The sequence below is a fragment of the Ahaetulla prasina genome, chromosome 1, assembly GCF_028640845.1.
Source record: "Ahaetulla prasina isolate Xishuangbanna chromosome 1, ASM2864084v1, whole genome shotgun sequence".
NCBI classification, from domain to species: Eukaryota; Metazoa; Chordata; class Lepidosauria; order Squamata; family Colubridae; genus Ahaetulla; species Ahaetulla prasina.
The window spans coordinates 273,618,183-273,635,046 of record NC_080539.1 but is presented as its reverse complement, the minus strand read 5'-3'; the positions used below and the strand labels follow the sequence as shown (position 1 = coordinate 273,635,046).

Genomic DNA, 16,864 nt, shown 5'->3' with positions numbered 1-16,864 from the left:
GATTAAATAATTAATTAAATTAAGGGAGGGAGGATAACAATAGGAAGCCAATTAATTTTCGAATACAGCTCATCTGTCTGGAACCCACACTGTATATTGGACATTAATACAATTGAACATATCCAGAAATATTTCACAAGAAGTATTCCACTCCTCCGCTCACAACAAAATACCTTATGCCACCAGACTTGAAATTTTGGGCTTAGAAAATTTAGAACGATGCTGTCTTTGGTATGACCTAAGCATAGCTCACAAAATAATCTGCTACAATATCCTACCTGTCAAGGACTATTTCAGCTTCAACCACAACAATACACGAGCACACAATAGATACAAACTCAAGGTAAACCGCACCAAACTCGATTGCAGAAAATATGACTTCAGCAACAGAATGGTCAATGCCTGGAATGCACTACCTGACTGTGGTTTCATCCCCAAACCCCCAAAATTTTAACCTAAGACTGCCTACTGTTGACCTCACCCCATTCCTAAGAGGTCTGTGAGGGGCGTGCATAAGAGCACCAGCGTGCCTACCTTCCCTGTTCTAATGTTCCCTTTAATTGTATTCATTTTGTGAATTCAATTCATGCTTATACTTATATATATTATCTAATACATACTTGACAAATAAAATAAAATAATAAATGGCAGAAGTTCTCCTCATAGCCCCTTACTGGCCTCGACGGAGTTGGTTTGCGGATCTGGTGAGCCTGTCCATCAATCCACCTTGGCGAATTCCACCGGATCAGATTTCCCTACGCCAAGGAGCCATTCTCCACCCAGAACCTCAATGTTACCAACTAGCCGTCTGGCACTTGACAGGGAGATACTAAGGAAAGAGAAGCATTCTCAGGCTGTAAGGAGCCTGTTATTAGAACACAGTAGCCTGCAATTACTGCAGGTTCAAGCCCGGCCCAAGGTTGACTCAGCCTTCCATCCTTTATAAGGTAGGTAAAATGAGGACCCAGATTGTTGGGGGGGCAATAAGTTGACTTTGTAAATATACAAATAGAATGAGACTATTGCCTTATACACTGTAAGCCGCCCTGAGTCTTCGGAGAAGGGCGGGATATAAATGTAAACAAAAAAAATAAATAAATGATAATTAAATTAAATTAAATTAAATTAAATTAAATTAAATTACTAGATGCCTAGAAGTGTGTTCCAGAAACCCATTGCCAATAGGAACTTTACATTTCAGTTCAGTAGACTTATTCAAAGTACATGCAGTTTCTGATTTTCTCTGGCAGAGAGAAGCAGAAAGCAGGATGCATCTACATGAATAGCATTATCTCTACAGAGCAAGGAATTTCTCTTTTGCTTCCTTATTGTACAGCTCTCTGCATGTGTATCTCCCTTCAGACTTGATGATCAAGAGACTCTCTAGAGAGGTGTGTCACAGCAGACAGGTGTCAAGCACTGTTACAGCGTGCACAATCAGAGATGAAAGAATCATACAGATTTCAATGAAGTGTTTTAATATAAGAATCTTGGAAACAATGCTAGAAACCTCCAGCTTTAATAGTGAGTTCATCAAATTTACTCTCCTGGACTGTTTTGAATCTTTTCTTTCTTGCCGATTTTTTTTCCAGCCTGAAGTGCTCCTTATTCATTACTTTTAATTATTAATGGTATTCTAGTATTAATTAATTCTATGTTATTAATTAAATCTACTCTACTGCTTATCTATGATGGTGCAAAAGGAAACTTGTAGAAAAGGGCTGAAATATTTGTAGAGTTGCAAATTTAGCTGAGCACTATTCGTTGTTAGCCTGTTCATTTTCAGATTGTCCTTCTTATTCTCTTCAGAATTTCTCCCTTTGTTGAACCTTCAGCTGGGAGAAGGGAGCCATAAAAAAACCTCCACTAAGTCATCTTCTGAGAGGACACTCACCATAACCTGCTGATGCCTTTGTGCTGACATTCATGTCTATATAAAGAAGCATGCATAGATGTTATCTACATAGCCATCCAGGTCAACAGTGTGCTGATATTCTGAGCCTGGCTAAGCTCTTCTGCCCTCTTAGTTGAACAATGTCTCTAGACATGAGAATGAATTAACAATGCTTTATATGGAAACTGAAGAGGGAAAAGAAATATCAGCTCTCCTGAGAATTAAATAGATTTTTGTATACAAAAGCTTTCCTAAACACTGAATAGCTGGGGTTTAAAGAAGAGCTTTCACAATCTCATTATATACTTTCTATAAAGGTCATTTTTAGAAAATCAAGTGCACAGGAATCTCACAATGCTTTCGAAAATCTTCAGAAAAAATATTCAAATGTTGGCTTACATATTATCCTTCACTTCCCAACTTTTACTGAAACATGAAATCTTTGTTTCTTTGAATTAGAATTGTATGGTGTTTATAATAGCATTTCAGTGCTGGAAAATTAAATTCAAAGGCATGGAATTTGCAGATCTCTTGACTTAACTACTAAGTGTGCTTATACAAAAGGAAGTGCTTCTAAAAAATCAATACAACTTGTTTCCAAATAAATTTTTTAGGGCTATATTTTAAGTGTAATAAACTTATTACTACTAAAATGCTTTGTATACTAGAAATGCATATATATAGGAAGACACATGCATACCTATATACATACATTTCTTTAAATATAACAATTGAAATCCATTGAGATTTGTCTTTTTTTTATTATTTGAATTTATATCCCGCCCTTCTCTGAAGACTTAGGACGGCTTACATTGTGTAAGGCAATAGTCTCATCCTATTTGTATATTTATATACAAAGTCAACTTATTGCCCCCCCCAACAATCTGGGTCCTCATTTTACCTACCTTATAAAGGATGGAAGGCTGAGTCAACCTTGGGTCTGGTGGGACTCGAGCCTGCAGTAATTGTAATTGCAGGCAGCTGTGTGTTAATAACAGGCTGCATTAGCCTGGTAAGCCACTTCCCAGCCCTTTCAAGTATATATTTAAAAACTAGAGTAAATTACACTTATTATTTTTAAGCCTCTGTTTTTTAAATTTTACTTGTTAACTTTCAAGCAGTTTTAAACCTACATATAAAGATGAAAAGGTATTTATTTTTATTGAATGCACTGATCAGAGGATCAAGAGAATATACAAGAAGTATATAAAGGAATTTTCCCTTATTTTATTTAAACTGAACAGTTATGTTGCTTTGTCATAATTCAAAGATCGTATAGTTTTCTTCTTCTCTTGCCTAGAAGAAGTGCTTTGGATCTCATACAGCCTTTCACACAACAGCCCTCTAGTATTCATTAAAGTACCCCAATCTTTTTGAAATTGAAAAAACTTGCTGCTGGAGTCCAATTCCTTAAATCTATTAGCATTCCTAAACTGGTATTTCTGAACTTACGTAGAGAAAAAAATCAATCTATCTTTCTTTCTTTCTTTCTTTCTTTCTTTCTTTCTTTCTTTCTTTCTTTCTCTCTCTCTCTCTCTCTCTCTCTTTCTTTCTTTCCTTCTTTCTTTCTTTCTTTTTCGTCATCTATTTTTTTTTTAATTTAAATTTATTAGCTGCCTAAATCCAATGGACTCTATTAGGCTACTTTAGTAGCAAAGGATTGATTTGCTCCTTTGGAATTGTTTTTTGAAGTGTCCACATCTACATAGTGTAATTCCTTAGTGTAACGGTATTATTTACATGGAGGAGGTACGAAAACCATTAGTTTTCAGTACTTGAACAAAAAAACCACAGGAGGACTTTTTTCAATTTCATGTAATCTGCTTAACATTGTGATGAAAAAGAACCCTCTTTTGTCAAATGTAACCATATCAAATTTCTTGAAAATTCAGACCTGCTGTTTAGTAGCCATTCTCCAAAGCGTAATTGTGTATTGCAGATTTAAAGGTAAGATGCAATCATGTTTTTAATGTAAACAATAAAAATCTAAGAACACTGAAACACATTTCAATAGTTAGCCTTAGGCATTTGCAACTAACTTTGAAGATACAAAGATGATAAAATTTGCTTTGTAACATTGTGATGCAAACTTCAGCTCCATATGGATATTACTATAGTTTAAAAGTACCAAAATGAAGTGCCGTATGGTTCCCTTCACTTATTTCATGGATGGGCAACATGGGGCCATCCATTCATTGCTAACTTCTATCATCTTCTGTCATAACTTGCTAGCATAGCCAATAGTAGAGGAGGTATTGGTATCTTAGCCAATGGTAGAAGAGGGTAGGGGCTAGAGTACAATGCACCTGATAGGGCTCCAAGAAGATAGGCCTCCAGACGTTGAAGTGCTCCAACACTGGAGGTTTTTAAGAAGAGATTGGACAACTATTTGTCTGCTTTCCTGCTTAAACGGGGGGTTGTAATGGAAGACTTCCAAGGTCCCTTCCAGTGGTGGGTTGCCCCCGATTCGGACCGGTTCTATAGAATCGGTAGTAAAACCGGTGGGAGGCTCCACCCACTGACCTGAATATCATCAAAAGTGATCTGCGCATGCACAGAAGTTTCATCGCTTGGGCACGATGTGAACCGTTAGTAAAGGTAAGTAGAACCCACCCCTGGCTCCTTCCAACTATTATATTATTCTGATATTCACTCTCATGTTTTTTTAAAAAATATTTCGAGAAACAAGAATTTTGTTCTGCTCTTGTTCTGATTATTGTTGACAGCCTTTGTTGAAACCAGTAGAAGTGAATACAAGAACTACATTTTATTCTCTGATCATTGAGGCATAATTTGTCCATGCAAAATGGAAGGTTCCCATTTAAGTGTCTTTAAAGACATTTATGTGTGATAGCAATAGGTATCCATAGGCACTTGTAGCCCCACACAAGCTTATTTTTACAACCCCAAAGGATAAGAATCAGACAATTCAATTTTCTCAGTTGGTTGATTTTCAGTGCCAAAATCCTTTTATTAAAAAAAAATTAAGCCCAAAACACATAAAATCACCAGCTGCATTAAGGTTCCATAAGCTTTAATAGAGTTACTCTTTAGAGTTTATCTAGAGTTACTCTGTGACTGAAGCAGCATGCAAATGAACAAATAAATAAATAAATACATTACTATTCACCATGTGTAAGCTCCTTCAACTCCACCACCAAAAAAGACCTGGAAACTTTCAACCCATTCCGAGCTCATCACCATGCCATTAAATACATCTTCTCATGTTTTCATAGATAGAAAAAAAAACTGAAAATTGAAAACAGAGTTCCTGACCACAGAAAAGTTGGTCACTTCTGATGTGATACGATCACTAGACATGGACATCACAATCATGTACTAACAGGAATCACATAGCAGGAATGTTGCTTCTTAAAATGTTGCAACAATAACATTGCAGTTCCTATAAAAAAACAACGGCATGAGAATGCTGAAATACAGAATGGTAAAATTCCAATTATTTGTCTTAATTAGTCTCCCAGAACTAAGTGGCCTACTAGAAAGTGAGGAACATTAATTATAATCATGTCATCTCTTTTTGCTTTTATTCCTCATATTCATTTAGATAAAACATAAGTAATCAGAATTATTCATCTTCTTTCCTGTTTAGATTAGGCCTACCAAACTGAGCTGAACAGTTAAGAGTTTTTTGTACATACTGTATATTTTGCTACCATTTAGTAGTTTCTTGAATGTTCTTGGAAAGGCAACAAGACCGAGAACAAATTGTCCTGGAGAATGAATATATGTGTGTGTGTGCGCACTAACAGTCAATACCAACTTAATCATTCATAATCAATCAATGAGTAACACTTTGTTTCCCAAAATTTTAGAGAAAACTAGAAAAAATATAAAGCACAACTGCTAATTGTTCTTATTTTAAATTCCATTTAATAAAATCTAAGCTTCATTATGTTTAAATTTTTCTTTGCATTTAATTTTGCCTGGGTTTTGTTTTAACACTTCTTGGTCTAATTTCAACCTGTGGATCTGTAATTTTTCCTGACCTATTAATTTGAACAACTGCAGGAGAAGATAATGAAGTGAAATTGATTGGTAGGTATATAGTCCTTTGGAAATGCTAAAGTAGATAAGGTATAAGAGAACAAACTACTTCCAGATAAAAAGCAGTCATTACACTTCGAGTATTGGAGAATTATTAGTTTATTAGTAAAATTCCACTAATGAACATATCAATAAACAAAAAACCCTTTGTCTAATATAACAAATGAACAAATCGCTCCTAATATGATTTGGAAATGGGTCTTTCTATTTTCAAACATATCTTTGAGCTTCTTCAGTATCCAAGCCAAACAAGACATAAAATGCACAAGGAAAAACACATGATCTGTATTAACATAATCAATTCTTTTCATATGTTATGCCAGCAGAAAGCAGCAGGAAAGCCACATTTTATTGGAATGATTTCTGAGAACCTTTTTCTATGTGATGACAGGCAGAATGTAAGAAACCCATAAATATACATGTTTTGCTTATGGCCTTAGACAGGAAAAAAAACAAACCCACATCCTGATGTATTCCTCTGGATTTTGTCTCAAAATTTAGGGCTAAAAATACTTGTTGTCTTCATTTTAATTTAAATACCAGATATAAAGTCTCAAGAATTAGTTTAATTTATATACTGCAGTTTCTTTCTCCAGTGTGCTATCTGAAAGATGCTCAATTACAACAACACCTATGCCTATATATGCACACATGTACACACATCTGGTTTGAAATAACCTAAAGAAAATGCCATATAACTTGTTACTATTACTGTTATGAAGATGACATAGGTATAAATTGCAGAAATAGATGAAGTGGCTGTGATCACATCTGTCATGGGGTGCCAGGTTATTACTAAGGCAGGCTTGTTTTCATGCCTATTTTTAACATTTAAAATAATTAAATGTTATATTACTGTAATACTGTAACTTAAATACTGGTTTGCATTCATTAAAAATATTGCTTCAAAGGAATGACATTTTAAAAATAATTAAAATAGTACTTTAAGGTATTTATTAAAATGTTAATTCAAAATAATCCAAATGTGATGGTCATTTAAAACTCAGAATAAATTCCACACACCCACATACCTTCTACATCACTGTGTTGTATTATTCTTTGGTACAGGAAATTTACAGATTTCTACGGAGTCTGGTTTAATCAGACATTGGAAGGAGAAGACAGTGGCCTGGAGAAAATGTAGGGTAGGATTCCATAATGTGAAAGACAAAGATTTCTTTAAAAATATTTTTAAAAAATCTGTTTTTCCTCAAAAAAAATGTAAATGCTAAAAGTCTGCTTATAGTGTATTGTATTTTGATAGCAAAAGGCTTATAATACTTGGTAAGCCACAGCTTCATTGGTGTATTACAGCTATAGAAATAGCTTTATCTTGTTAGTGGTTCTGCTCATGACTGGAGAGGTGAGATTGCAGCAGCAAAGAAACCCAGTAGTTCTAAGCTGAAGAAAAGGATTTGGTTTTGATTTTATTTTACTTTGTTCATCAAATCACTATTACAGTTAGGCAGTGCTTCAGATTCAAAGCAGAGGGGCTTCAAATTACACAGCAGCATGAATGGAGCACTTATAAACAACTCTGTAAACCAAACACAACTTTTGAGGTGCTGCCACATTACTTCAAATAGGGTCGACCTATTCTCCAAAGTACCTGAGGGCAGAAGAAGAAGTAAAGTGAGATCCAACCTAGAACTAAGGAGAAATTTCCTGACAGTGACAACAATTAATCAGTGGAATGATTTGCCTACAGAAATTGTGGGTACTCCATCACTGGAGGTTTTCAAGAGGAGACTGGACAGAATGGTATAGGATCTCCTATCATGGGCAGGTGGCTGGACTAGAGGACCCCCAAGGTCCCTTCCAACCCTGTTATACTACTACTTTCCTCAGAATACTTTGGCAACTGCAGATGGAATTTCATGATACTGGGGAAATGGGACAGTGTCATAAGGACTTGCACACAGGTGCTCTGTTCACATCCTTGTATGTTCCATGGGCCTTTTTATTCTCAGATCCTAAAGGTAAAGGTAAAGGTTCCCCTCGCACATACATGCTAGTGGTTCCCAACTCTAGGGGCGGGTGCTCATCTCCATTTCAAAACTGAAGAGCCAGCGCTGTCTGAAGACATCTCCATGGTTATGTGGTGGGCATGATTAAACTCTGAAGGTGCACGGAGCACTGTTACCTTCCCACCAAAAGTGGTCCCTATTTTTCTACTTGCATTTTTTATGTGCTTTTGAACTGCTAGGTTAGCAAAAGCTGGGGCAAGTAACAGGAGCTCATCATTACGCAGCACTAGGGATTCGAACTGCTGAACTGCTGACCTTTCGATCAACAAGCTCAGCATTTTAGCCACTGAGCAGATCCTAGCCTGATCCTAATAAAATCCGTTTCAGAAAAAATTAGCAATATACACTCCTGTTAAAAGTCCCAACATAATCTGTTAAATCAAAGGTACAGGAAGTAGAACTTGGAAATCAACTTCAGGTTCTTCCCCGTCTCTTAAAACTTCTGAAAACCATCCTAAAACAGACTCTGCCCTGCCTTCAACATTCAGCTCTCAAACTGCAATAATTGTGCACCCCTGCTTTAAAGCAGGGGTCTCCAACCTTGGTCCCTTTAAGACTTGTGGACTTCAACTCCCAGAGTTCCTCAGCCAGCTGTCTGAGAAACTCTGGGAGTTGAAGTCCACAAGTCTTAAAGGGAACAAGGTTGGAAACCCCTGCTTCAAAGGACTAAAGACATGAAAGAAAATGGTTTATAACATTTGCTCTTGTTTTGGCAGCTCGTGGTATACTCTTTCATTACAAATGGATCAATGAGAATAATTTTGAAAAATTGATTCAGCAAAGAGAAGAAAGCAAAGGAATCTTAAGAGCTCAATTTTTAATTACTCAGGAATAAATTCAGGGTAATCCAGCCAATTAGTTGGAGAAATCCAAAGGGCAAAGTAATCACCTTAGCAAAAACTGTGTGAGGACAGAAACCAGAAGGGAAAGAAGAAAGAATAAAATCTTTTTTTCCTTTATTTTTTAATGAGAAATTAACTATGCCATTTCCAGGATTTTTCCCTCACTCCATTTTGGAGCATTTCAAGGACATGAAAGGGTTTCAGATCCTGAGGGTCTGTACTCAAGGAAAGGCATTCCCTAAATCGGGGTGGGCTTCAGATCCTTTAGCAATGGGTTCGCTGCCCCATTGCTGGGTGGGCGTGGCGATGGTGGGCGTGGCCTAGTCAATTGCCTGCACCATGGTGGGGGGCATGTTTTTTGTCCTCCACAGCTCTGGAGGCTTTCCTCAAGCCTCCGGAAGGACAAAAACTGTTTCCCCTGAGGTCTGGAGGCCCTGCAGAGGCTGGAAACAGGCCCATTTTTGGCGTCCCAGAACTTCTGGGAGGCCAATTTTTTGCCCTCCCCAGATTCCAGAGGCTTTCCTTGAGCCTCTGGGATCACGAAAACAGCTTCCCCTGGGGTCCGGAGGCCCTCCGGAGGCCAGAATCAAGCCCATTTCTGGACTTCCGGCACCTCTTGTAGGCCCATTTTTTGCCCTCCCAGACCCTCCTTTGCACTTACCTCAAATGATGAACAGGCCATATGGAGACTCCTGGGAGTGGTGGGGTTGTGTGGGCATGGCCAGGCAGGGGTGGCATTTGGGAGTTTGTCGAACCTTGGTGATCCTTGGCTAGAGGATCGCCCAAATCCTGCCAAACTCCCAGAAGCCCACCCCTGCCCTAAATGTAAACTGATTGAACATAATGAGACTTACATCTGGGTAGAAATAATTTTCAGTTTTCCATGAACATTTAAAAATGAAGAAAAAGGAAATCAGGAGTTCTGTCAGACTCTTGATACCTTCTGAACTTTTTTCCAGGTAGTTGCATATGATCTAAACTTTCACACTACATTGAAGTTCCTTAAAATGAAAAGAATTAAAACATAAAATTGTCTTGTACTAATTCTTTATCAGAAATATTATTAATGCAAAACTATTCAAAAATATAGCAGTCCAAACTTTGGTTTTACAGTATCACACTATGCAAAGTAGTTGAACACTACCCCAAATATCATTTAATTCATTCATTCCAAACTCATAGCTAGATTATGCTCCAATATGGGTTTCATGTGGCAAGGTTGGCCTAATAAGACACAGCTTTTTGATTGGAAATTAGTATATATTCCTTGTAAACTGGCCACTTATCTAATTATCTTGCGTTAAGTTAGACATTTTACTTTAATTTTTTGCTACATGAAAGATCAAGCCTCAGTGAATCATTTATGGTGATGTCAGCATTCTTCATCCAATGATGTCTTTATCAGTGACAATGAGTTTTCAACATTTCTGATTAACTTCATGTCAAATCTTTGCAACTTTATCATTAACATTAATGAAGCCAGAGTGTTTTGTTTGAAGAAGATGCTATTTCCTCAGGCAGAATTATAAATCTTAAAATAATGTGGTTAAAAATGTACAAATGGTTCAGGAAGTATAACTGCCAGATGGAGGCATGAATACAAGAAGAAGCTGATAGGAGTGATAACATGGTTAAAGCTTGTGAAATTGGACTGCTTGGTGGAACTATTGGTCATAGCTACTATGCTCCAGTTACTAGAAGCATCAAAAAAAGTTTGCGGACCAGATACGGTAGTGCTATGTAATAGGGAAATATTATGATAACTAATGTAGCCTAATATGCTAATTTTGGTGTGATTGTCTATATCAGTGTTTCCCAGTGGCGGATTAAGGCTCACTGGTGGCCTAAGCACTGACAAATCTTGGTGTCCCCCTCCTTTGTACATACTGTACAAATAAAACCAATCTTCCTTTTTTTCTTTCTCAACTTTGTTGAGAATGAATGGCGCAGGCTGGTAAGGCCTGTTATTAAGAACAGCCTGTTATTAAGAACACAAAGCCTGCAATTACTGCAGGTTCGAGCCCGGCCCAAGGTTGACTCAGCCTTCCATCCTTTATAAGGTAGGTAAAATGAGGACCCAGATTGTTGGGGGGGCAATAAGTTGACTTTGTAAAAAATATACAAATAGAATGAGACTATTGCCTTATACACTGTAAGCCGCCCTGAGTCTTCGGAGAAGGGCGGGGTATAAATGTAAACAAAACAAAAAAAAAACAAAAAAAAAAACTTTGTGGTGCCCCCTTTGAACCTGGTGCCCTAAGCACGTGCTTAGTCTGCTTAATAATTAATACACCACTGGTGTTTCCAACTTCAGCATGTGGTTTCAGATATATAGGCTCCATCTGCTAGTATTTCCGGCCATGCTGGGCATTCTAGGATTTGAATCCCCACATCTAAAAGTTTCAGAGGTTGAGAAATACTGGTCTTCACCAAAGAGAGTTCAGCCAGACTTCAAAGTAAATTTGGGGCCCTTCAGCTGAATATTTCAAGGTGTTCTTCTGAATCAAGCTAAGAACGTGAAGAAAAAAATATTTTAGATCAAAGGTTGGCTGACAACTTCCACAGTTCCTTGTTATAAAACTTGCTGCCTAAGGCCGAGGAAAAAATGTTAAAGTCCAAAACATTGAAAGAACAGTATGTGCTAGATACGTAACACATGAAAAAATGCAAAGTATGCATTTAATCTTTAATTAAAAACAATGCATGTTAATTCTTAGAGGACATGACCCGGCATCTTCCCCCTCTTGTTCCAACAACTTTGTCATTGTGTTCCAAGGTAAAAGCAGTATGTAGCATGTAAGGAAGGCCTTGCAAATCTTTGAAATCTAATATATAAACAAATAAAATATGTAGTATGAAAATATAGCATAAGCAGATGCAATTGATTCTAGTGTTTTTTATTTTATATGAAAGAGCAAAAGACTTCTATTTAATATGTTCCAATGATGAGGAGAGCTACTTAGGGTAAGTCCATTGTCATCACTGTCAAATCATTATATGTATATACAATGAGATAAGTCAGACATAATTGATTGAAGAGACAGATCATTTCATCATATTAACAAAACTTGATCCAATCATTTATAATCTGAAAGCCTAGCTAGAGATTTCCCTGCTTATCCTTCCTTTGTAATGAAAATAACAGGCTACAGAGAATTATGATATTCTCCATTTTAATATACTATTATCTTTTATTTCCTTTTTTAAGGAAAAGTGTAGGTTGGTTCTCTTGTATCCCCAAACAATATTCATTTCATTAACGTATCTTAAAATATACTACAACATTGTTCCTGTAGGCTGGTCTATGTCTATGTCTATATCTATGACTAGATGGGTGTGTATCAACTTTGAGGCAATGCCCCAATGCAGAAGAGCAAGGAACACTGTCTTGATGCTTCACTTGAAGTCATAAAGATAAGCTGCATCATTTCCACCAGGGGTGGGTTCTACTTACCTTTACTACTGGTTCGCAACGGGAGCATGTGTCCACGCTCGCTTTGTTCGTGCGCATGCATGCACTTCTGCGCATGGGCAGAAGCCCCTTGATGACATGTGGGCGGGTGGGCAGAGCCTCCCACCGTCTATAGAACCAGACAGAACCGGGAGCAACCCACCACTAATTTCCACTAGTCTTTTTTTCAGTGCAGATGCTGGTGAAAATGCCTGCCCAGGAGCCAATGGGAAGGCAGCAAAGCTTTTGCTTTGATGAGGTTTAACAATCATGCTGTGCCCCCTGTAGCAAATGTGAGCAGTGTACTTTTCAGAGAAGGCTCCCAAAGATATTTGTAATCAAGGTTTCATGGGTGCAAAACATTTTTTCAGCTTTACACAGTTCGTTTGTCCTGCCTTTATGAATTTTGAATAGCCTTTTAGTTATATATCTGTTTCATATAATTTATCTTCTGATTATTCAATTTTGAGAGATGTCCATCTATTATATTTTTTATTTTTTAATCTCAAAATCACGAGTAATGCATATTCATCCTCATTTGCAGGATTCATCTGTTATATGGGCTTTTTATCCTTGTAATTCATGTTGAATTTTGAAAAGAGATATTTTTATTATTAAACGTGTAAACCAGCTGTCAGTTACATAAACTATAATTATAATAAATAGATTAAAAAAAAAACAATACCAAGTCTCGTGAAGTGACATTTTCTTCAAATGTTTCAAAAAGATAGTCAGTCTGGAGTATAAAGATTGACATGGTTCCCATGTTTAAAATCTGTTGATGGAACCAGATTAAGATCATGCAATCACATTCTTATCTACCACCCACTTCCTTGGCTGCTTCTCAGAGCCTCATCCTATAGAATACTGTATGATTGAATGAGTCTGACATAAGTGTGATAATTCGCTTATCAGCAGTCATGCTGGGAAGATTGTGCCGGGAATTCCATCTGTTGCAGTCTAAAGTTGGAAGCTGAGTCAAGGGAGCAGTATATGATATCTGATTGAATGGCATTTGATTAATGATATGTCAAGCAGTAGAGAAGACTTGAAATAAAATGTCATGATGAATTTGAAGAGGTTGTCTTTTACATCAGCAAAATTATAAAACAGCGTAAAAGATTACATGCAAGGTAGAGAGAATTTAAAACTAAACAATTTTCATCTTTGCAGCTTAATATCAAAACCATTCATTGTACCGAGCTATCTTGATTTAGTTTGCCACATTTATACGAGTGGAATTGGATGTGGTATGTTAAATATAAAGATAGTTGGTTGTATCTAAGAATTTGTTCCACAACAAAATGGGCTACATCATAACTGAACTTACAGTACGAGTGGACATAGTACACTTTTCTAGCTTATATCTAATCAGAATGGAGAAATCTAGACATTAAATTTCTGCAAATGTTTTCTTTTCCAGTGAAAAAAAGAAATAAGTGTCATTATAGCACCACTTCTGTTTGAGAGCTCAAGATTTGGATCAAAATGTAATGAAAGCTACAGTAATTTTTTCTCCTCCTCCTCCTTAAGAAAAGACTAGACTCTACAAAAAAAGAAAAACATGGCTTCAAAATCCAAGGGACTGGTTTGGACAAAACCCCAAACTAGAAATTAAATTATTGGGAAGGTTTGGGACCCCTTCACCCAACTTCAGCATTTGGAATACAGTCATGGTTCTCTAAGAAAATGGAGGAGACATAATAATGAAGAGTAGGCAAAATATTGAACAGCATCTCCTAATAGAGAAGAGTGGTATCTGATAGAGAGAGGAATAAAGTTCTAAGTGAGCTCTGCAAGGCTCAGGTGTCAGAAGGAGTAGACTCTTCAGGAACATCAGGTGCTGGATATTTCCCAATCTACTGAGAGAAGAATTAGGGAAGGAAAAAATATAACAGATTTTTCATTTTTGCTTCATATTTAATATTTTCCTTCCATTTATCAAAATACTACAGACTGACAATTTATGGCTTACTCACTAGGGTAAATGGGCTAATGGTTTTCAAAATGTTCTACGTATGTATCTCTCAGTAGATCCTTCAGACATTTTCTTACTTCTTGTTTTGACATTGTGTTACACACAGATTTTGTGTTTGCCTTTTCATGGATTATTGGAGAACATCTTTTATATGATTAACTTCCTGTTCTGGTGTCAGAATTTGTCTTGTGTCAAATTCCTGAAACCCAATTGCGTTCCTTTCTTCTTGGATATTCAGGGTAGTGTAATGCTCAAATTATGTTACTCTAATCAAAATGACACTTCTATAAATGAACGTTCCAGACTGTTTACCATTTATAATCACTGCTTTATTCTCTACAATAAGAACAATATAAGTAACACATAAATGATCTGCCTGCTTTGAAAAAGAGTCAGCTCTTTCATAGCTCCTCAGAAAAAAGTACCCAAAATGTTGTAAGCATTATCCCTCTTCCTGCTGAAAAAAATAATGTTTTCAGGTCAAATCCGATTGTAGCTTCAGTATTCATATCTTTATGTAATTAATGATGCAGTTCTCCAATCATATGGCATACAGCTATGTCTGTATTAGACAACACAATATTATAAATGTATTATCTTCAGGAAAGTTGCTTGTAAACATATGCATATTAAGAAATATGGTTTCATCGCTGTTTCAGACTAGCACTTATCACGTTACCTAGTTTGGGTCACGAAACTTCTGCAAGAAACTAAGCAAGCTTAGAGAATACCAAGGACCCCGCCCCCTGCCTGATTCATTACTAGATAAAAGCTTGATAATGGGCTACAGTTTTCATGCCAACTTAAAACTGAACAGATAGGATACAACATCTCCTTTTGTACTTATGACTATAACCTTGTTGCTTGTATCTTTACAATTTATATTGTTTTATTTAATTTCCTAGTATGATTTTGATTGCTTATTTAGTATCCTATGACTATCACTAAATGTTGTATCTGATGATTCATGATGAATGTATTTATGATGACTATGATCGTGATCTATCACTTATATCTTTTATGTTCACTGCGAGCTTATGCACTGAAGACAAATTCCTTGTGTGTCCAGTCACACTTGGCCAATAAAGAATTCTATTCTATTCTATAAAAACCATGAGGGATGGATGAAACTGTCCAGATATGTCAATTCCCTGATACCTCCTATTATCTTTTATCATCAGTTTCTGGTGGAAGGTCTGCCTGATCTATCTTCTGCTTTCTTCTTTCAGAATGTCTACTATACAGGTAACCAACAGATCCATGTGGGTGTTCTTAGTCCTACCATTGACGATGATGACAACAGATGCCTGGTCGATGTGAACAGCAGGCCAAGACTTATTGAATGTAGTTATGCCAAAGCCAAAAGGATGAAACTTTATTGGCAATTTACTCAGGTATTTTTTTCCCCTCTCCTCTCTCTTCTCTCCCTTCAACCCCACCCGCCCCCCCCTAAAAAAATTCAACATGGATAAAAAAAAAATCTAAGAAAAAGGGTTCTTCTTGAGGTTCTTTACAACTATTGGTGGAAGGTGCTTTCATTCATAAAGCTCTGTATAACAACTAGTGGTTTTATATATTTTTTTAAACAAACTCTCAAAGGTGACTCTTAATCTGGACAAACATGAACCTATACAGGTGAGCTGTATTCAAGAATTGGTCTACCAAAGGTTTTGAATACCCTAGTTTGCAGTACAATATTACCAGAGAAGATCTGGACAAAGAAGGTTCTAATCCTGGGGAAGTTTAGCCTGATAAAGCAGATTCCCTACTTCAGATATTTCTGTTCTGCGTGGAAGACATTATGATGCAATAGATGGAAGTAATCCAGTGATGAAGGAAGATGGCAAACTAAATTGTAGATGATCAGCAAACTTTTGTATTGTATCATTTTAGATTACCAGGAGGCCTAACAAGAGAGAATACTCTCAAATGAAGGAAAATTGGCACCACAGGAGGTGGGAAAGAGGGTAGAAATCTGATTTGAACACACTGGCCATGACACTTTTCTTTTGAATTTTTATCAGTGTTATTACAATGTAGCGGATTATGTGAAGTATCAGTACAGTTCAAAAGAAATGTCTGGAAGCTCTCCATCTTCCTAATATTTCCAGACAAAAAACCTGAAGAGAAAATGAAGCTCCTTCCTTTGTGTCCTGGTGATAAATTAAAAGGCACCAGAATAATTAAAGTCACACTATTCAGAAAGGATTATTTTGCTAATATGCAGGGTAATTAAAATATTGTTGCTCCCGTAGATTCAATGGGATGCAAAATGGGCTTGCATGCATCAAGCTGCAAAGAAACTGATGAGATTAACTGAAGGCTAAGAAGGAAATGTGTACACTGTGCTTTTTTTTTTTTTTTGTCTAATAAAAGAAATGTCAACGTTCCAGAAAATCCCTTCAGCAGAAAAGACTCCGAAAGCAGCATCTTTCTTTTACTAGCATAGGTAAACTGGCACAGTTGGATGAAAACCGAAACTGGGGTTTCTGGTTCGTCCCTCAGTAATACAAACCCCAAAATCTCCACCCTCATGACCCTACTGCCGGTCACATTCTCCAATCCCCAACCATCCCATGTCGAAGCATCACTCCAGCCACTCCTTCT

At 36.8% G+C, this 16,864-nt stretch overlaps 1 protein-coding gene across 5 annotated transcripts in view; it reads left to right on the top strand.

The window, feature by feature from the left end:
* The window catches only part of GALNT18 (polypeptide N-acetylgalactosaminyltransferase 18), a 397,689-nt gene that overhangs the window by 368,999 nt on the left and 11,826 nt on the right, over positions 1-16,864 (top strand). For all 5 annotated transcript variants that reach the window (XM_058159996.1, XM_058159987.1, XM_058159968.1 and 2 more), the window contains one exon: positions 15,487-15,651. In XM_058159996.1, the coding sequence (XP_058015979.1) occupies positions 15,487-15,651 (165 nt within the window). The remainder of the gene's footprint in view (positions 1-15,486; positions 15,652-16,864) is intronic.